Source organism: Polyodon spathula, chromosome 59 (assembly GCF_017654505.1).
Source record: "Polyodon spathula isolate WHYD16114869_AA chromosome 59, ASM1765450v1, whole genome shotgun sequence".
Classification (NCBI taxonomy): Eukaryota; Metazoa; Chordata; class Actinopteri; order Acipenseriformes; family Polyodontidae; genus Polyodon; species Polyodon spathula.
Window position 1 is genome coordinate 868,856 of NC_054592.1, and position 20,989 is coordinate 889,844.

Here is a 20,989-nt window from a genome sequence, read left to right on the forward strand (position 1 = left end):
AATCGCGTTAAGGTGGCCACAATAAAAACGATGCTTTAAAAAGTTTCTTAAGCAGTTACCCATCGTCCTTCACTCTGGAATGATGCAACAAGTGTCCTTTTAATAAAGCACATCCTCATTGATCATTTCATCTTATTACACTTAAACAAGGGGCTCAGTCAGGGCTAGCACGTGTATAGGGGTGTGTATCCTATGAGGATGCGTGGGGAGGAGGAGGAAATATCCATTCTCATCGGGTGCGAACCGGCTACCCCACCCACTGCAAGTGAGCGTCTCGCCACCAATCAATCCATCAATCACATTTCATTTTGTATAGCGCCTTTCAAGGTGGGCCACCTTCACAAAACGCTTAACATTTAAAACAATTCAATACAATGAAAAAATAAGAACAAGCATTTAAAAATGTAAAACAATATGAAAGACCTAAATAAAAATAGCAATAAAAGATAAAAAATAAGAAAAATAAAATTAAATGAAGAAACGGCAAAACAGAATAAAAAGATTAAAGAAAAGCCAGTAAAAGAAAGGTGAGTTTTTAGCTTTGACCTGACGAGTGAGAGGGTGGGAGCAGTTCAGACAGAGAAGGGAAGAGCGTTCCGGAGTGTAGGAGCTGCAGAGCTGAAAGAATGGCCAACAGGGATTACACGCTTTGACTTGGGAATTGCTAAAAGGACAGAGTCAGGATCTCGAAGTACATATGGGGATATAGCTGGACAGCAAGGAGGACAAGTTTCTGGGGCTGGAGTTATCAAGAGAGTTGTCTGTAAGCAGAAGAATTTTAAAAGTAACCCTGTATCTGATGAAGTGAAGAAGGGCCAGCTGAGGAGTAATCATGATGTGTGGATTTGGAAAGGATCCTGACTGCTGCATTTTGCACTAATTGTAGTCTATTAATGGCATGTGCTGGAAGACCAGAGCAGAGTGGATTGCAGCAGTCCGGATGAACTCCAAGACTGCGAACCAAAGGGGAAGGAAGTAGGCAGCAGTTTCCAAAGCTGAGGGAAAAGGAACTTGAGTTTAAGTTGAGGTAATGCAAACGAGCAGGGACGGTTTTTGCTTGCTTGGCGTGTGCTGCAGTTCAGGGGCTGTAGTCCTCACGTTGTAACTTCTGTGTTTACCTAGCGCAGTGGTGGTAGCAGCTGTTTAGGGACACGGATTCATCCTGTTTCATGCATAGCCTTTGGCAGATTTGATAGCTTTGTCAATAGCACCCAGCTCTTGAGTGCAGGTCCAGGCCCTGTTGTCAGTGCTGGGTAGTGTCACTCTGTATCTGCTGTCTGGGGCTCTGTGTTTTTGTTTGCGGTGTTAGGACTGGGCTGGCCCTCTTCCAAACATCTCTGTCTCCTCTGAAGATTTTACTTTTGCTGCTGATAGTCTATTTATAGTGCCTGCGGTTCCATCGCCATGGCAACTGTGCTGGAGGCCAGGGCATCTGGGAACTATTTTTGGACTCTGCTTGTAATGTCAAGCTTGTGTTGTATCTGCGGTAGCACAGATTTTATTATTATTGTTTTTATACAGAGGAGCGTTCTGAAAGGAGGCAGATCCCGTTATTGTTTCCGTACCGGGCTGTGAGCAGAATATAATGCAGCCTGCTTTTTGGGCTTCGAGGTTCCAGAAGCCTGTGCTGTGTTCCTTGATGGAAGCTGAATTCAGTGTCCAGTCCACTGTAGCTTTCGTTGCTGTGGGATTAGCAGGCGATTCCCTCCCCCCACTGCACTACCAGTAAAACCAAAATCCTTCCCCAAAAATAGTGTGCCTCTTAGGTTTGTGAGACAGCTGTCTGGTAATAAATGAAAGCTGCTCATTTGTGCTGTGTGAACCCTGCTATCCCTGCCCTTGTGCTCGGTTCAGCTATAACGAGTCTGTTTGAAATCAGTGCAGCTGAGAGCAGCACTCCCCTGCTATTCCTATCCTGGCCTGGGCTCCATGTTGGATTGTACTCGTCGTACGTCTTTTATTACGGGCAGTTGCCTCTTGGCACTGTGTTGACAAAATGGCTGTTGCCAGCAGAGAAGCTAGCGATCGGGAGACGTTCTCTCCACGCAGGGCCCTGGATTGTGATGTGGCGGCAGCGGCAGCAGCAGCGTCTCAGCTGAAAGCTGCTTTTATGGTAGCTTGTAGTCCTGCATCGGTAATCTGTGCTACAGGAGGCTGAGGAGACAAGGTGGCAGGAAAGGGTGCTGCTTAATTACTCTGTTTAAAAAAAAAAAAAAAAAATCATTTATTTACAGGTTTAGTTAAAAAAATAAAATGCAGTCTTGTTTAATTCTCGTCACATCCTGCACTCTAGCGCTGGCGTTTATCTTCCTGAAAGCTAGCCGTGTGTGTTTTTAAGGTTGTTGCTGTCAAGCTATCTAGTTATAATTGTTGACATTCTGTGCAGTGCATTGTTTGGGGATCATGTGAGTTTTTGTCCATACGGTGTTTCCCTTTTAGACACGCTGTAGCTGCTTGCTGTCTCCCTGTTCTCTTAAATGACACTCTCATATTGGAGTGGCATGTGTCCCTCCTGTGATCCGTGAGGACAGCATGCTGTTTGGATCAAGGCTCGGCCTGCGTGGTGTGAGAAGAGCGTACACACCTGCAGGGTTAAGGGTTACATGCACACGCTCAAATTGTCAATTTAAAAAAATTAATATGTTTTTGCTCTAAATGAACTGCGTTGCTGTTCACAGTATCACAGCGCCTCTCAGTCTTGCTCTTGTCGTCCTGTCTGCCATATATGGTACTGAAACCTTGATCGCCACAGGAAGTCCCAATGTAAAGTCCAAGTTTTTCAGCTTTAATAATCCTTCCTCAAAACTGCAGCGGCAGCCCCCCCTGGCAGGAATGTGAGGAGGCCACTCCCTGGTGCCTCATTAAACCTTCTCATCCCTGCGGAGCTGTGTGTGATGTTGCTCTGCACACGACAGGACAGCTGTGTGCGTTGTTGTTCTGGACAAAACAGCTATGTGCATTCTGCACAGGACATCTGTGTGAATTGCTCTGCACAGGACAGGACAGCTGTGTGTGTTTTTTTTCATGGATTGCTACCCCTTCCATGTTATTGACAGGTGATGCCAGAACTACCAGTGCATCTCTCCCTACACAGCCAAAAAAAATAAAGAATGGGAACTTGAATTGAGTATACATGGGAACAGGACACAAGGGGGCACTGTACTAGGAGTTTCAACCAGTAACACCCAATACAACCACTTCAGGGACTGTAAAACAAGCCTGCCTGCATGTCTACCCTTCATACAGGCCCATGCTGGTGCCCAGACTAGCAGTTTGCTTTTATAAATCTTTTATAATGCAGGGAACGCCAGCCCAAAGAACTTCTCCCTAATGCAGTTATGTTAACAAGATTAATTTATAATAAAGCCATGATCAGCTTTGTGGGAGCTAAAGGTCCTTTTCTGCACCTGGGCTGACAATACACAGCCCAGGCGTGCTTCAGGGGAAGGGCAGGTGCTGCACCCAGCCTGCCTTCATTGCCCTTCTGCCAGTCCCAGCTCTTGCTCAAGGTGAGACTCTCCTCTCCCCTAGTTTCAACACCACAGGAGTAGGCAGGTAATAAATTCAACAGTGATTTAGCATTTTCTTTCCAGGGGAAAATACAGTTTGTGTTTGTTTAATGATATCACTGCAGTTCTGTTTTATTAGCGCCCCCCCCCAGGAAGTGTTCTGTGTTTCTCGTCAGCTGTTTTACAAGCATGACTCATTCTGATAAGCAGCACTCCATTCCAGGCTGCTTCATCTCACCCTCTGCAGTATACTTTCACAACTCAAAACTGCTCACACGATTCATCTAGAGGCAGTTAATCTGTACGGCACAGTGTGCCTGGCAAACTTTCAGTGTAGAAAAGCTGGTAAATTTAATTTAAGTGTGTCATGTGGCCGTGTTGAAAAATCCAGCCAATAAATCCAGAACCTGTAGGACTGCAGAGCACAGCCAGGCAGTATCGGTGTAAACGATAAACAGGGGTTCACACACAATGCAAATCCTTCAAACCCTTACAGAGCCCATCACTGGAGCACTGCTTCTCCTCATTGCATTGCTGAATCCATGACAGCTGCTAACGACTCTGCTTTCCCTGCTGCTACGAAATGCACTGCCCCCTCTACTGTTCCAGTCATGGAACTACACCACCACTCCAAGCCCCACGTAGCTCTTTCAAGGGTGAAGGGCTGGATGCATCTGTCGCCTCACAAGCCCTGTGTTCACTGATTTGTGTAACCTCAGGGGAAGGTGACACTGAAAGCGGTGTGTTTTATTTGTGCATGTGCAATCTAATCTATAGTGTGTGTGTTTTTCTCTTCTACAGCTTTTTAGACAAGATTGACATCGTCAAACAGAGTGACTACTCTCCACCTGATCAGGTATGGAGCAGCATTGTCACAGTGTGTTGGAAGAGAGCACGCAGTGTACATGGATATGTATTATTCTAAATGACCGTCCAGGGTTTGTCAGAGTTCCTGCATGTCTTCTCCCATGTACAGATGTCATCCCGTGCCTGGTGCATGCATAGGAATTCCTGGTTTGTGTCAGTTGTTTGTGGTGGAAGTGAACGCATCCTGTGTGGGGTGTCTCTCTCTTGGTTTAAGAGACCTCATTCCCCACAGTTTGAGCAGATGAGATGACGTCTCTTCCATGAGGAGAGACGCCCCGCACACACATTCACTACTTCTGTTGTTCTTTAGTGGAATTGTATCTGTTCTCATGCATGCGAAAGATTCTTCATGTAGATCTGAGGTCATCTCCTTTCTTAATGCTGCAAAGCTTGAAATAGACATTTGAAGGAATAGTTTAATTATCACAACTTTCTCCTTTCAAAACTAAAAATAGTGTTCGTAACACTTGAGAAAGAAACAGCCTTTTGAGTTGCATTTTGTTGTGTTTGGGGACACTACTAATTCTCTTTATTGGTGACGAGATGCAAATGAATGTCTATGAAATACATATTACATGAGAGGCATATGAATTACAGATCCATGAATCTGGAACTTCTATTAGAACCTGCATGTTGTATAACTGAGGATTCCTAGGCGGTGCCAGCGTGCTGACATTGAGATGTATACGGAATGGAGGAATTACATCCATACAGAATGCAGGACCAGAGCAAGCCCAGCCAGCCAGCATGAAATATCTGCGGTGTTTGCAGGTGTTGATGGTAAACAGTTGCAGACCTGTGTTTGTAGGTGGATAGCGCAGTCACGCCTGCCCTTTTCTTTCAACAGGACCTTCTCCGATGCAGAGTCTTGACATCTGGGATCTTTGAGACCAGGTTTCAGGTGGATAAAGTCAATTTTCAGTGAGTAGAGTTTGTAATTCGTGCTTCTTCTCCTGGGGATACTAATCTTGTGGTTTAAAGGAGTGCTGGTCTGGGGCTGTCCTGAAATTTGCTTGTGGTGAAGCATTGACTTGTACAGCTTGTTTCACTGACCCTGATTGGACTACCTTACCTAAGGTTACAGTAGGTAAGGTCTGTGAAACCAGTAGGTATAAAAACCAAGCCTGTGCAGCAGGAGAGTTGGGTATTCATACAGACGGCCTGTTTGGAGCTAAACACAGACTTCAGCATTACAGCAGGTCTAAGCATTGGGCTGCCAGTCCGTCTGGATACTGTGGCAGTGCCTGTGGTGCATCGTTGCAGCCCCTCCCTGCACAACCTGAACCTCTGGAGCTTTTTCAGTGTGTCGATGGCGTCCTGCTTGCAGGTTTTTAACAGAGCTGCTTCCTGTTTTACAGCATGTTTGATGTCGGAGGCCAACGAGACGAGCGTAGAAAGTGGATCCAGTGCTTTAATGGTGAGCTGGGACTGTTGTAGCCCTGTCAGCCCTCAAACAAAGGCTGCTGGGAGTTTGAGAAGCGCTGTTCTGTAACCTGCAGCTACTGATGTGATGCTTGCCTTTCTTCACAGACGTCACTGCGATCATATTCGTAGTCGCCAGCAGCAGCTACAACATGGTTATACGAGAGGACAATCAGACCAACCGGCTGCAGGAAGCCCTCAATCTCTTCAAGAACATTTGGAACAACAGGTAACCGGGCCGCAGCACAGAACAGACAGGTTACATTGTGAAAGAGGGGCATGAGCGGACCGCACTGGTGGCTGCTTGTTCATGGCTCGGTTTGTCTTGGGGTTTCTGTGAAGTGCTTCGCAGCAGCGCACGCTTCACTGTGACCCCGGGGTTTCTGTGAAGTGCTTCGCAGCAGCGCACGCTTCACTGTGACCCCGGGGTTTCTGTGAAGTGCTTCACAGCAGCGCACGCTTCACTGTGACCCCGGGGTTTCTGTGAAGTGCTTCGCAGCAGCGCACGCTTCACTGTGACCCCGGGGTTTCTGTGAAGTGCTTCGCAGCAGCGCACGCTTCAGTTGATTTTTGTTTTTCCTTCTGCAGGTGGCTGAGGACCATTTCTGTAATTCTGTTCCTGAATAAGCAGGATTTACTGGCAGAGAAGGTTCTGGCAGGAAAATCCAAAATCGAGGAGTACTTTCCAGAATTTGCTCGCTACACTACACCTGATGATGGTACGGCCAGCTGAGTTTGGAGTTTGTTTGGGGTGTATTTATTTAATATGTAATAAGAGGTCCAGTAGTTTAAATAATGGTTTTACTTTGTGTACACAATGATGGATGAGTAGCCACGGTCGTTACTGTTCGTCGTTTCACAGCTCATCTATGAACCAGTTCCACATCATTTTGTTATGCAGGTTCCTCCCCTACATTGCATTAATATTAGAATTTAAACATTTGCTCTTGTTTACATCAATGAGAACTTGCTAACCGCTACTCTCTGAGCGTTTCCAGTTTTGCTTTTTCCCATCACTGCCCCGTACGAAGGTCCCAAAAAGGGTGCGAATCCCAGCTAAGCAGGATGACAGTGAGTGACTCCGCTTCCCTCTGCGAGACAGTGTGGACTGCTTGTGTGAAGGACTGCTTGACAGTGAGGGTCTGTAAAGACAGCGAGTGGAATGTCCAGACATGCCAGTATTCCACCTGGCAAAGTCCTTTTTCATTATTTCTTTCCTGAAAGGGAGTCCCAAGTGCAGGTATCTGTAATCTCTCCACACAGCATGCTTTTGCTAAATTTCCTCTCCGCAGAAAAAATAAAATCTCTCTTAGTAAATCTCAGAACAACGTTTTACAGCATCCGTCGCACCCCCTTATTCAATACATTGTTGCGGTTCTTTGACACAGTTTGATAACAGGAGCTTGAAGAGAGTACCCGGCACTGGCAGGCCTGGTACCGAGGGGTTTACCAATGTTCTTAACAGGGGAACTTTCAGCAGTTCCTTCTGTGCCCACCAGAGGGCACTGACCAGGCAACTGAATGTTTCTAGAACAAGATGCACATATTTTAAGGGAGAGAACATTTTATTAGTATGCCATTCTCAAGAGTCCTTTTTATTAATGTTGCTTTAAGTTTTACAGGCTTTATACACACTCACAGTTTATCCAACCCCCCCACACTAACAGGGACCTCAGTTGTACAGAACTCATTGTCAGGGCGTCCCCAATACCTGCTGCACAGAAAGTGAACTGATTGTGGGGTGGCAGGTTAAAATGGCTTCCCCAAAGTTCTAATGAAAGAAGAATCTGGAGAGCTAAACGCTGTGCATCACAGAGCACAAGGATAAGGAAAGGGGCTCTTGCTTAGTGCCCTGTTTTAATGCTTTTCTCTGTACTGTGAGTGAATAGCAACACATCATTGTGTTATTCAGCAGCCTTAGGCCCTGCTTTGTTTGGCAGAGGCACGCGTCCGAGACACTGAGATACGAGTAAGATCTTGAGAGTAACGGGCAATTTGTTTCCCCTCATTTTCTTAGCAACACCAGAGCCAGGCGAGGACCCCCGAGTCACGAGGGCCAAGTATTTCATTCGGGACGAGTTTCTGGTGAGTGTTCCTGATTCCAGAGTCACTGGGGCAGCCTGGCTTTTAATGAGATTATAGCCTTGTTCCTGTGTGCTGTGCAGATAAAGGTGTTGTGATGGCTGATGGCATGTCAGCAGGTTTTGTGAAGATTGTCTTGTGGTCTCACCCCCCCCTGCGCTCTCTCTCTCTCTCTGCAGAGAATCAGTACAGCCAGCGGGGACGGACGGCATTACTGCTACCCTCACTTCACATGCGCGGTGGACACAGAAAACATCCGCAGGGTGTTCAATGACTGTCGGGACATTATTCAGCGGATGCATCTTCGCCAGTACGAGTTGTTGTGATGGGGGTGGAAGGCACTTGTTTCTGTTCTTTGTGGGACTCCTTATTCCTCATTTAAAGTAAATAAGACAAAACAACAAATACGAAAAAATATAATAATAAAAAATGACAACGAAACCGAACTATATTGCTGACACACCGCAGTGGATACAGAACTGCTGTCTATTCTGCAGACCGGACCCCCTACTCCTTCATGAACTCACTCCCCTCTCCACACAGGTTCGGAGAGCATCGCTTGCCTGCCCTTCCTCCTCCTCCTCCCGCCCCTCCTCAGTGCAAGGTGGCACACAAAAAAATTACTTTATGGCAGCCATGCCTGTGTATTACTCTCTGTGGGATTCACCCCCCCCCCCCCCCCCCCCCCCCCCCCCCCCCCCCCCCCCCCCCCCCCCCCCCAACATTGATTAACAAATATAAAGAGACATGAAACAATAAAAACACGTTCTAAAGGCGTGTGGAGTTGCTTGAAGGTTCTGGAATTGATGACAAGAGAAAGGAACCAATGAACCAGCGAGGGTGAAAGATTTCAGTGGGAAAGGAAATTTGGACATGGAGAAGGAGCTAGTTTCCCTGGGTGCCCTCGCGTTAGGAAAATGAATGAACTACATTGAACTGTCTGCTCTTTGCACTGAGATCAGCCCTCGCATTAACACACTAGCTAACAAGCCCATTGGTATTGAACTGCTCTCTGCACTGAGATCAGAGGCATGTGCCAAGTTGTCAGGAGACTATGATGAAGGCAAGCCTGTGTTTTCCTGGGGTCCTGCATTTGGGGGGGGGGGGGGGGGACGACTACAACAATCAAACACAGAGATAACTGACATTTCTTCAGAGGTTCTGACAGTGCAAAAAACAAAACCACCAACCACCACCAATCCCAGCTTTCTTTTTCTTTTTTCTAAAGGGGATGTTGCTGTGGTCCTTTTAAAGATGATGGAGACTGTATAGGAACTGTGATTGTAAAAAAACAAATGAAATCTCCATGTACACTGTCTCCTGTTAGACACCGATCCTCCCTTTTTATTTCTCTCCTTTTTTTTATTTTTTCTTTAAACCACCAACAAAACAAAAATCATTAATTGGATAGCAGTCCATCTCCAGTTCATTCTCTCTCTCTCTCCTTTTATTTTACTGCTGGATTATTATTCTTGTACAGACTGTAAAATGTATTATTTTGTACAACTTTATTGAAGAAAAAAAAAAGAAAACAAACCCCACCTTGTAGAAGATCTTTGTGCCTTGATCATGGCTGTACCTGTGCACTGTGCTGAGATGTACACTCTGTTAGACTGCGCTGTACAGCTTTGTCACTCCTATCCACAAGCATTCGCTCCAGGGAGGGACACTTTATCTGTAGTTTTAGGATTTTTCTTCTCTGGTTTATAAAAAAGATTAAAAAAAAAAATGCTGTTTTAGTTTAAAAAAAAAAAAAAAAAAAAAAATACAAATTGTGCAAAATGTAACCACTTCAGAAGTGAGGTCTTTAAATAATTAGTGACCTGGGTTATTTATTAATTTCAGCATTGTGCTTTTTTCTATTTTCTGCTTTCTTGTCATTTTTAGCTTTAACTCATTTAAATCTTTATCCAAATGCAAAACATTGCTTGTTTCTACATAAAAACCTTCATTTTTGCTACAAAGAAAAGAAAAAAAGACAAATGTTAGTCTGTTGGCTTATTCCGACTTGGTTTATAACAAGCCATAGGCATTGTGTCAGTGTGGGGTCCCAGCATAGGCATGGTGTCAGCGTGGGGTCCCATCATCACTACACACTTCCAACCACGATGCTACCATGTTGGTATAAATATTAAAAATAATATAACAAGACAAAACAAGATCGTTATCCCTTGAGACGTGGGATGCCTAATTCCAGTTGCACATGACTTTCTTTTAATTGTATTTTATTTTAGACTTGAATAATTTCTGAAAAATCTATGCTTGCAACAAAGACAAGTGCAAGCGCTTTGTTGCGCTGGAACAGGCAACAGCGAAACGACCCAGAGGCATAACTGCAAGCAATGTTTCTCTACAAATAAATACATGTGCCTGGGGAGGGAATAGATTTTTAGTCCTATCTCCCTCCCCACTCATTGGGATACAAACATCCTTATTATGTTTAATCAGGTACATTTAAAGCTGTTAACTAGAGATTTTATTTCCTAGGCTGGTACCCAGGCCTTTATTTCCACAGATGCTGAAGGAGAGCTAGTGTGCTGGGGCTAGTTTTCAGATTATACCCAAGGTGGAACGGAGGATCTCTTGAGGACCCGTGAGGTCATGACCCCAGGATTCCAGACTCCCGAAGGACCAGCGAGGTTCAGTTTGCCAGATGACCATCAGATCTAAAATTAAAAAGAAAACATAAATAATAATATAATAACAAAAACACTGTCTTACTGTCACACAGGTAGAAAAAAACAATGGTGGTATCAAACCGCTCTGAACAGAGTTTAGAGTAAAGTTGATTTTTTAGTAGGATGTACAGGCTTTGTTTACATCCATCCATCAGAGAACAAAAATTAGCAAATCTTATTAATGGTTTTGTGAGATGAGATGAAATATATATATATATATATATATATATATATATATATATATTATATATATATATTTACCGGTAATGGCCATTACCTCATACTTTCAAGAAAAGGAATTCTAAAATCCTACTGGAGCGTTTAAACCTCACGAAATACTTTGATGTAAAAGTTTTAGAATCAGCCCCATCTTAGGCTTGTTCTTTTTCGACAGGAATATGGAAACAAAAAGCAACAGTGTGGAGTGTGTCTATGCATCCTCACAGTGTGGAGTGAGTCTCTGTATCCTCACACAGTGTGAAGTGTGTCTATACATCCTCACAGTGTGGAGTGAGTCTATGTATCACACAGTGTGAAGTGTGTCTCTATGCATCCTCACAGTGTGGAGTGAGTCTCTGTATCCTCACACAGTGTGAAGTGTGTCTATACATCCTCACAGTGTGGAGTGAGTCTCTATGTATCACACAGTGTGAAGTGTGTCTCTAGGCATCCTCACACAGTGTGGAGTGAGTCTCTATGCATCCCCACACAGTGACCTGCCAGAAGGTTCAGTTCAGGATCCCCATCACTGGGCCTCCCTGGAGCAGGAGCTGGTAATTGGTCAGGCCAAGGGAGGTGTGTGAGGCTCCCCTGGCCTCGGTCCTCCTCACTGACAGTAAACACAAAACATTACTTGCCTGAAACATCCTGCTAGACAAAACCTCTGCTTGCTGTGTAAAAGTTTGCCACGGTGACCTTGCAGCTGACCAAGGTTTTTGGCATCTTCATACTGTGCTATCCCCAGCATCCCCCTGGGCACGAGTCATCTGAATGTTTGCAGAGAGCAGTCTACCATGCCTGCCCTCTTAAACAGCTCACACACCTGATCAACTTATTTATACCGAACTGCACCATTACATAAATTAAATAAGAGAGTCAGCTGTCTCCCATTGAGACTTCCTGCCTTTTATGAATAGAATACCCTAAAGGGTCTGTGGTGAAAATCAGCTTGTATCTCACACAGTAAGTAGCCTGTGCTATATGTTTTATAATATATAGTTAAACATGAATAATTCAACACTGAAGCTGATCGTAGTGTTAAGAACATTTCTATCTGATACAAGTACATTTCAGAGGGCTGGATCTCATCAATATCAGGGTCTAGTGCTGTATTTTATAAAAACATTTCAGAGGGCTGTATCGCATCAATATCAGGGTCTAGTGCTGTATATTATAAAGACATTTCAGAGAGCTGTATCGCATCAATATCAGGGTCTAGTGCTGTATATTATAAATACATTTCAGAGGGCTGTATCGCATCAATATCAGGATCTGATATATATTAGAAAGACATTTCAGAGAGCTGTGTCTCATCAATATCAGGGTCTAGTGCTATATATTATAAAGACATTTCAGAGGGCTGTATCGCATCAATATCAGGATCTGATATATATTAGAAAGACATTTCAGAGGGCTGGATCTCATCAATATCAGGATCTGATATATATATTATAAAGACATTTCAGATAACTATCATCACATCGAAATCAGGGTCGGACTGCTATATATTATACAAAAAGGCGGGCTCACTAATGAATCATACGGTCAGTTAAAAAGCCTGATTGCGTCGATTCAAGCTCTAGGCTAGTTTGAGCTCAAGAAGCTGCAGGTACGTCTCCGATCCACCAGGAGGCGCCCCAGAAAATGTCCCGTCACTTTAGTAGCTGACGTGTTTCAGGGGCGCAGAATACAAGAAGCGGATCTAAGAGTCTTCTGAATCGTTTAGTTTTTAAAGTCAATTTTTAACGTGTTATAACAATGGAAGAAGATTACTGTCTCAGCTCGGCAGAGTGGGACGGGCACGACGGATCTCTGGTGAGAGAATGCCACTCGTTTTTAATGAATACGAAGTCGACTGCTTGTTTTTGTTTTTGTTTTTGTGTTTGTTTTTGTTTTGTTTTTTTGTTTTTGTTTTGTTTTTGTGTTTTTGTTTTTGTGTTTGTGTTTGTGTTTGTTTTTTTGTTGTCCGTGTGTTTACACGCGCGCGGATCACATCAACGAGACATTTTATTGCTGAAAAAGTGACAGTTTATTGTATTTTTTTAATCGTAACAATAATGTGCTTATAGCCGGATTTAAAGTAACTCGTATTGTTTTACTCTTAATTGAACCTTTACTGAGTTTTAGCCCTTTGCAAAAGTGTCTAAAGAGAATTTTTTCTAGTTTTACCAAACGCCCGATGAGTACAGAGCACAGCAGCGCCAGTGAAGACGGGCGAGCACTGAGCTGCCCCTGTGGTTCAGGACGAATGTATGGAGAAGTTCTCCAGCCGGGATTATATCATGAAACCCAGCATCTTTACCTCCTTAAAGACGTGAGTGTGCGTCTCAAATCTTCATTCCCCGCACCTAAGAAGGGCTTGTCTGCCGGAACAGGAAAGCGTGTTTACTAGAAGTGTTACTACAGTTAAAAAGGGTTTTGAGAAAAAAAAAATCCCTTCTGTTAATTCTCTGTGTGCTTTTGTGCTGAAGTGGTTCTGCTGATAATCTTCACAGATCCATTACTTTATCTAAATTAACGTGTTATTCCAAGATTAGGGCTAATCCTGGGTCTGTGAAACTAGCCGAAGATTGGCTGAGGATGGAGGGCGTAAGCAGCTGGTTTCACAGATGACGATTATGATCTGTGAAACTAGCCTCTTTGTCCTCCCTCCTGGGCCACTCTGAAGAGGCTGTGCTCTAAACCCCGTGCTCATGATTGTGTACTTCCAGGCTGGTGGGTCCCCAGAGCGTGTTATCCAGCTTCTGTCTCACTGTCCTCTTCAAGATGTTCACCAGCATGGACCCTCCCCCCATGGAGCTGGTGAGAGCTCAGTTAGCAGTCTTGCAGTCCTGTTGAATTTAGAACTATAGGAACATAATTAGATCTTTTATTTAACATCGTGATCCAGAGAAACTACAAAATGATATCGCAAGTGTCTGCCGGAAGCCATAATGGTAGTACAGTGTTTCATGAGAGATTTCAGAAATGTCACATTTTTAATTTGTCAGTTTTTTGTAATGGAAATCTACAAAACGGTGTGTAATTCAATATGTTAATGTAACATTATTCATCAGGTTTCATCTGACTTTGTGAAGCAAAATTACTTCATTCTATATAGGTTGCTGCAAAACTTTTGGCCATAGCTGTACAATGATGCAGATATATTAATCTGAGGTCGCTTTAAAACAATCTGCAATTTTAATTTAACTATAGTTTTGTGTTTTCTAGAGCTTGTAATTCCAAGCTGTGTTTCTTCTGTCTGTCTACCTCCCCTTCCTTCACAGATCCGGGTCCCAGCCTTCCTGGATCTCTTCATGCAGTCCCTCTTCAAACCAGGTGCGAAAATCAACCAGGACCACAAGTACATCCACATCCTTGCCTACGCAGCCAGTGTGGTGGAGACCTGGAAGAAGGTATGAGTGAGAGAGAGAGAGAGAGAGAACATCTGCCTCTACAAACCGCTCCGTGCTGCAGGGAAAACTGCACCTTTTGTTTTCAGAAAGCACAGTAACTTCAATAAGATTTAATTGTTTAAGATAAGAGTTTTGCTACTACAGGAAGTTTGAAATGTTAACAGCTTGCAGATTGACTTGAAAACTTTGATCAATAGGGGCCCATTGTCTTTTTAATATTTGTTGGTGAAAATTGGATTTTGAGCGCTCTTAATAAATCTGGCCCATGAAGTTGTATGTGATCAAGATAAGAGACTTCTTAAACTCTCATGCGTTGCAGTTGGCTTTGGATTTGAACCCTGTGATTATTTTTTTTTAAAGAACAAACGAGTGAACATCAACAAGGATGAGCTGAAGTCCACCTCGAAGGCCATCGAGATGGTCCATAACCTGTGCTGCAATGAGAACAAGGGGGCCACAGAGCTGAGCACACTGTACAGGTGCATCAGGTGAGCCAGGCTGTGCTTTCGGAAATTAGCAGCTGCTTCAAACTCGTCCGTCCACTTTAGAGGAGACGCTCTGCAATATAGTATAGGGTGTCTTGTACACAGTCGATTGATTGAATACAGCATTAACTGTCTCTGTCGGCAATGCGGTGGTTTTAGGTTCCCGGTGGTGGTGATGGGCTTGTTGAAGTGGGTTGACTGGACAGTTTCCGAGCCTCGCTATTTCCAGCTCCAGACAGACCACACTCCTGTACACTTGGCCTTGTTGGATGAGGTACATCTCCACTGTTTCTTGCACAGTGAGTCACATGTATACATAAACTGCATGCTGTAGGAAAGCATAATTAGAACATGTCTCACACCTGCCTGCATGTTGCCCGGCCTATTGCAGAGAGTGGCCCTTCCTGCTCGCTGGGCCTGATGCCCTTGGGCTGCTAATCAAAGTGCTGAGCCAGGCCCATGGCGGTGCTCTCGGACATGTTCTGGAATGTTTTCTCATGCTGCGTTATGTACAGCCCACCCTGTTATTTTATGTTTAACAATCGGGAATCCCTCCTTCTTCCCCAGATCAGTACCTGTCACCAGCTCCTGCACCCCCAGGTCCTGCAGCTCCTCATCAAGCTCTTTGAGACGGAGCACTCGCAGCTCGACGTCATGGAGCAGGTAAGGACCCTCGGGGTACACACAGTACCGCTCCACAGGGACTCCTCCCGCTCCAGTAAGGGCTCAGCTTGCATAGCAGACTGGTGTACCAATAACCTGGCAAAACAGACACTGCAAACATCATCCTAACAATGAGCAGAGCGGTGTCGTTATTCTTCATTGAGGCCCGTTCTATTGTTGCCAGTGTGGTGATTGGTAAGCAGCAGGGAGGTTACAAGCTGCTCTGCCTGTGTAGTAAAACTGCTCAAGAGAAGCTAATCCCCCAGGAGGCTCTTTATTTATGGCACGTGCTGGAAACCTTGTGTTTGTGCAGATGGAGCTGAAGAAGACCCTGCTGGACAGGATGGTTCATTTGCTGAGCAGAGGCTACGTTCTACTGGTGGTCGGCTACATCCGCAAGTGCCTGGAGAAACTGAACACAGACATCTCTCTCATCAGATACTTCGTGACTGAGGTGGGTGCTGCTTCCAGACTCGTGTGAAGGGCAGGGAATCGTTTAAAACCCATTGCGTTGCAGTTCGAGCCGTTCCAGGTTTTTCCTGCGAACCTTAGTTGTTAGCTACCTGTGCAAGCCGTGTGTGGTGTGTCTCATTCAGCTTACACTGAAAGCTGTGCTGGCTCAGCCTGCTGTGGAATGGGAGTCTTAAGTTCTACCCATTTCTGCATGTAGGTGATGGTGAGAGGATGGCTCCAATCGTTTTACTGTTACAGTTGGTTTGGTTTGTCACTGGCTTCCTGTTTACTCCAGGTACTGGATGTGATTGCTCCTCCTTATCCATCAGACTTCGTGCAGCTGTTCCTGCCAATTTTAGAGAACGACGGCATCGCCGGGACCATTAAAACAGAGGGGGAGTGTGATCCTGTAGCAGAGTTTATAGGTAAGAGCTGTACTGCAGTGTGGCAGGAACAAGGATTTTACATTACACCCGAGGGGGCTGTCTGTACACCCAGCAACAGAACTACAATGGAGGTCTGTATTTCACTTACTTTGAACTGTGTTCCTGACAACTGCTTATCCACTTACCATGGGACCTGTAGAAGCCTGTCTCTCTTCAGAATCGCCTGTTCAAAACTGAAACTGTGCAGACACATTTGTGTTACAAGCGGTTATGTGAAATACTGTGATGTACTTTACAACTAGACTGCATTCTTTCTGTTTCAGCACACTGTAAATCTAACTTCATCATGATGAACTGACCTGGATTAAAGAGCTGTGGAGCCAGCCTTGTTTTCTCAGTGCGTAACTCACACTGGAGTAGGTCCGTGCTTTTCAAGGTGGAATACAGCATGCTGTCTTTGCTCCACTTGCCAGTGGGACAGGGTGGGTTAAAAGACAGACCCATGGTCATGCAAGTGGGACTCTTCATGAGGTCAGTGCAAGTGGGAGAGAGACTTCACCAGAACACACTGAGAGCTTTGGAATGCACAATGAAAGAATGTGCAACAGCATGTCCTTTCTCTTTTTCAGATATAAAATTGATTTATGCTTGTACTATAACTGTGGTCCAGTTGTGTAGGGTAGGGTGGGGTGGGGGGGAGAATTAAAAAAAAAAAAAAACCCCCCTCCTCAGTGGCTTGTCTGGAGTCCTTTCTTAGTTACAAAAAGGGTCACTTTATTTTTTAAAGAAAGACTCAGCAATAATATTTCTAGACTTTATTCAGATACAATTGTCTTACAATCAAACTAATTCAGATATTTGTTTTACAAAATATATATGTATTGCCTAATTTAATTTTGTAGTTAGTGCACGAGGGGGGAGAGCTACACTAAGTCCCTGTTGTAGTTTCATCCTTCGTTGTTACTACAGTCAGTAGACCTGGATGTCCTGTTCCTAAAGTCTATTTGATTTTATAATACAAGCAGCATAGTGATTGTCACTTTACCTATCAGTCACTCCAGGGGCTTCCAGTACATTTTTCTGATTCAAATGAGACTGGAGGTAACCCATAGCTAACAACACGCTGTAAATGCACGTTGGTTTACAGAATTGGATTTCAGTGCTAATTCGAATCTCTCTTAACAGTGAGATGTGTTACAAATAGTATCATTTCTAAGAAAGCAGTTGCGTAGTGTGTCTAAGACAGCAGAGCTACTGCATGGAAATGTAACAATAAGACAATGGGCATGTTACCCCTGCTGAGGAGAAATACTTTCTGAGTGGAGTTCCCTTTCATTACTGCATTGCAGGGCCGTCCTTAGAAATCATAAAAAAAAAAAAAACACACACACCTTAGAGATACGTTTTAATTATGTACCTGCATAATCGTTTCTAAAATCTTAGCGAGTGTTTCTAAATGTAATTGGCAGGCACTACAGGATCCCCGTAGGCGCAGTCTTCCTCGATAGCCAGGTTATACTCATTCCCTTTCCCATCTTTGTAAGCACTGGTGACGATTCTCAGCCAGCCTTTCTCACCCTGCAGAGAGAGAGAGAGGGGGAGGGGGAGTGTAACGGGATTACATTTCTTACCTTGCACTTTTTAATTTAAGTATTTTTTATAGATGTGTTTCACTTTCATTCGACAGGAAGTGCATCCTCGTGAAATGCAGTATATTGCTCCAGTCACATCTGTGCAGGGTGGCTTCAGTTAAGTGTGAATTATCGCTGCGCCACTAACAGTTAAGTACAGCGACAGCATTGACAGGAAGATTTCATTGAATTCAGGTAGGAGAGTGAAACCTCTCTCATGGACACAGTCCTGCTTCCCAGCTCCACTGACTGATATATTATTTTAGCAGGGAATTCAAACATACCCACGGCTCGCCCCAGGAATTGCCACCGACATAATGTGGTTGATGAAGGGATCAGGGTTGTACTCTGTGTAAAGCCCTCCTGTGTAGGCATCCAGCTTCTTAGTCGCCATAATACCACAGCTAAAAATAAAGGCATGAAAAACACAGGAGGGGCTTACTTGCATGATGAGAGACTGCTTTACTAAGCTCCGTGCTGTGGGAAGAGTATGCAATGACATGTTTACTGCAGCCAATTCCCTGGGATCCTTTCAGAACCAACGAGATGAATAACCCTGGGATCAAGCCGAGAGCAGGAACATGCACTCTTTTCTTGCGGTCAAGTGATTTGTGCATGCCTGCGCTGACCCATCGAGAGTGGAAAGCAACACTTGAAACACTAACAACACGGCGCTGCAGAAAAGCATTCACTACTAACCTACTTGGGTGGGATCATTTGTTCATTAAAGTTAATGAATGCCAGCCAGCCTGTCGCTGCTACCTGATGGGGCCCCTGGCGTAGATCTCTGCCATCATCTTGTCCCTGCCGCTCACAGCTCCGTAGTCGTCCACCTTCCAGAGGGTGTAGTTCTTGATGACGTTGCACTTTCCGAAGGTAGTGCATGTACCACACTGGTTGAAGGGGGTGCAGTCTAAGAACAGACAAGTGGGTTTCTCTCATTTTCCTTCATCTATTTCATTGTGTCTTTTTTTACACTTTTTTTTTTCTAGTTTTCCAATTAGTTCAAATGTATTAACTCTTTCATGTGTGAAATATTGAAAATAGCTACAAAACACCAAACATTTGAAGTGGTTTTGGAAGCTTTTTTGACTCCCACCCCACCCCCACCCCCACCGCTTTAAAGGGAAAATATGGCATCCTTCTATGAAGTCAGGGTGCATTTGCATCATCCATAAAGTCTAGATGCGAGTTGTTTTTTTATCCATCCCCACATGAAGACCTGTGCATGAAAGGATTAAAGACGGTTATATAATTAAAGAGTCCGCTGCACTAGATAAACACAAAAACAGAAAGGAAGATCTGATTTAACCAGCGTAGAGCTTTTAAAAATCTGAAGTAAAAGTTTGAATAGCCTGTGATCACATCATTCATTCTGTAGTTTTAGATGTGTAACACACACACACACACACACACACGGGTGGGTCAAATCACTCATTCTGTAGAGTTTCAGATGTGTAACACGCACACACAAATGCCTGTTTCCTAAACAGGCTGTAGGTGTCCTGTGGAAAGAGCGTGACTCGCACCCTGGTCTTTGGCCTGGCAGTTGTTGCAGGTCTCGTCTGGGATCCCATGGCTGTGTGCGTATTCCCACACCCCCGAGTGATCGCCCCCCTCACAGGAGCCTGCCTGCCCACAGTCAATGACGTTCTGCACAGAGATGTACGCAGAGGGCCAAGCGCCTTTCTGTTTGATGTTGATACGGTCTGATAGGGAGAGGAAAGAAAGAGAGTTAGTTACAGGGTCACAAGCAACTGCCATTTACTGGCTGCAGTGTAACATTGTAGGTGGTGATAAATTATCATCAGATACAATGTACATATAAAAGGTATTACTAGCACGCTAGCATGAATGCATTTAGTTTGTGCAGTTGCAGTAGGCCAGCCACAGGGAGGCGCTACCTGCTAAGGCACTGGTGCTGCCGTTGGCCCAGCAGGATCCGCAGTACTGGGGGATGTGCTGGTTCCGGGTGGTGCTGACGTCGTTCTTGCCGTCGATGTTCCTCCAGTCCCAGGCTTTGGGCAGCTCGTCCATACTGAGATACTCATGAGGGCGGGGGGCAGTGCTGAGTTTCAGGATTAAAGAACACTGCATTTAGTACAAAGCAATAAGCAGCACAGTTAGGCAGTTTGCTGTACAGTGGGATAAGCTTCAGGAAAAAGCCACACAGCCACACTCACTTCTAGAAGGGCTCACTAAACGTATTTAACAGTAACGTAATGTAACGTTTCTTGGTTTATGTATTTTTAGGTGACAACCCCTGCCCCCCCAATATGAAATACCCTTGTGAGCAGTCCACTCATGTAAATGTAGTGTTTTTGGGAAGTCCTGTCCTCATTGTTTGCAAAGGGGTGTGTCATTACGCTGTGTGGAATTGCTGTACTGCAGTGGGCCAGCCAGACAGCCTCTTGTAACTGAAGGCGGTTCGGGTTACATCAGCAGATCAGGTCAAGTGAAATGCTTTTCCTCAGCAGACAAGCTGCAACTTATAAAGCAGAATAAAAGCCAGGTACTGTAATGGCAGTTGCATAACCGTGAAAGGCACAGCTGGAGCCTTTTGGCATAAGACTGACATCAAGTGACACACGGCTGCACTGACATGACAGAAAACAAACGGAGGCACTGAAACCCGCTTTGGAGATCTGGCAGCTTCGTTACAGTAAATTACTGGAAGCCGCTGCTCTCCCGACTCTGTCATTAAAACAAGCCGCTTTTCCGCGGCTCCCCCAACGTTGTGTACCGTCTCTTCTAAGGACACAAAGATTTCTTGATACGCCAGTATTTTTCTCGATTGTTAAAACTTTATAAAGTGATTAGAGGTATGGTTTGTTTCTCTGAACTGTGTTTAGTCTGCCTTGCATCAGTAAATCTCAGAGCGCGGTACAGCTCTAACCTTTAATATAGCCGAAGGCGGTCTCTTCCCAGAGATAGTATTGATTACACCTCACAAGCCCAAACGTGTTTTTAAAATTATATTTATGGCAATTTCTAAAACTACCGTCCTGTATTTAGTCCGTGCTATTTAAGAAAGCTGCCGCTAGTTGTGAAGTCGGTTCGCAGAGCAGATAAACTAAATCTTTAAACAGTTAAAATCACCATCCATTCCGGTCCCCAGGGCACGAAAGTCAAGCCAGCAATGGGCTTTATAGCGCCTTCCCGTGTAATTAATGACTCCGATTTTAACCACGGCACATGC

At 44.6% G+C, this 20,989-nt stretch overlaps 3 protein-coding genes across 6 annotated transcripts; 2 read left to right on the forward strand and 1 right to left on the reverse strand.

Moving 5' to 3' along the window:
* The first annotated feature begins 4,251 nt into the window (after positions 1-4,251).
* Positions 4,252-8,540, forward strand: LOC121307832 (guanine nucleotide-binding protein G(s) subunit alpha). Its single transcript, XM_041240117.1, has 7 exons — positions 4,252-4,365; positions 5,224-5,297; positions 5,735-5,793; positions 5,907-6,027; positions 6,387-6,517; positions 7,816-7,883; positions 8,060-8,540. The coding sequence occupies exons 1-7, from the start codon at positions 4,267-4,269 to the stop codon at positions 8,204-8,206; spliced, it is 699 nt and encodes a 232-aa protein (XP_041096051.1). The 5' UTR covers positions 4,252-4,266; the 3' UTR covers positions 8,207-8,540.
* A 3,894-nt stretch (positions 8,541-12,434) lies between these two features.
* Positions 12,435-16,827, forward strand: LOC121307807 (negative elongation factor D-like). 4 transcript variants are annotated; one of them, XM_041240088.1, is made up of 10 exons: positions 12,436-12,592; positions 12,941-13,091; positions 13,489-13,579; positions 14,044-14,172; positions 14,533-14,660; positions 14,808-14,931; positions 15,225-15,320; positions 15,634-15,774; positions 16,069-16,198; positions 16,483-16,824. In XM_041240088.1, exons 2-10 carry the CDS (start codon positions 13,030-13,032, stop codon positions 16,515-16,517), a joined length of 936 nt encoding a protein of 311 aa, XP_041096022.1. In that variant the 5' UTR covers positions 12,436-12,592; positions 12,941-13,029; the 3' UTR covers positions 16,518-16,824. The 4 variants fall into 4 exon arrangements, with proteins under 4 accessions (XP_041096020.1, XP_041096021.1, XP_041096022.1 ...); XM_041240089.1 differs by having other exon boundaries at positions 14,817-14,931; positions 16,483-16,823; XM_041240086.1 differs by having other exon boundaries at positions 12,435-12,592; positions 16,069-16,827.
* A 78-nt stretch (positions 16,828-16,905) lies between these two features.
* LOC121307803 (cathepsin Z-like) lies at positions 16,906-20,983 on the reverse strand. The gene is given in 6 exon segments (XM_041240082.1): positions 16,906-17,737; positions 18,075-18,097; positions 18,100-18,194; positions 18,553-18,703; positions 19,320-19,499; positions 19,695-20,983. Coding segments are annotated over 6 exon segments (768 nt in total). The 5' UTR covers positions 19,888-20,983; the 3' UTR covers positions 16,906-17,611.
* Between the last annotated feature and the right edge of the window lie 6 nt (positions 20,984-20,989).

What these genes read in the sequence shown, in the direction of transcription:
- LOC121307807 (XM_041240086.1), top strand. Translation starts at nt 13,030, where the DNA reads ATGGAGAAGTTCTCCAGCCGGGATTATATCATGAAACCCAGCATCTTT. An exon ending in ACACTGTACAGGTGCATCAG is followed by an intron (nt 14,661 to 14,807) that starts GTGAGCCAGGCT and finishes TCGGCAATGCGG; the next exon opens with TGGTTTTAGGTTCCCGGTGG. An exon ending in ACTTGGCCTTGTTGGATGAG is followed by an intron (nt 14,932 to 15,224) that starts GTACATCTCCAC and finishes CTTCTTCCCCAG; the next exon opens with ATCAGTACCTGTCACCAGCT.
- LOC121307832 (XM_041240117.1), top strand. Translation starts at nt 4,267, where the DNA reads ATGTGCAATCTAATCTATAGTGTGTGTGTTTTTCTCTTCTACAGCTTT. An exon ending in GTGGATAAAGTCAATTTTCA is followed by an intron (nt 5,298 to 5,734) that starts GTGAGTAGAGTT and finishes CCTGTTTTACAG; the next exon opens with CATGTTTGATGTCGGAGGCC. An exon ending in GTGGATCCAGTGCTTTAATG is followed by an intron (nt 5,794 to 5,906) that starts GTGAGCTGGGAC and finishes CTTTCTTCACAG; the next exon opens with ACGTCACTGCGATCATATTC.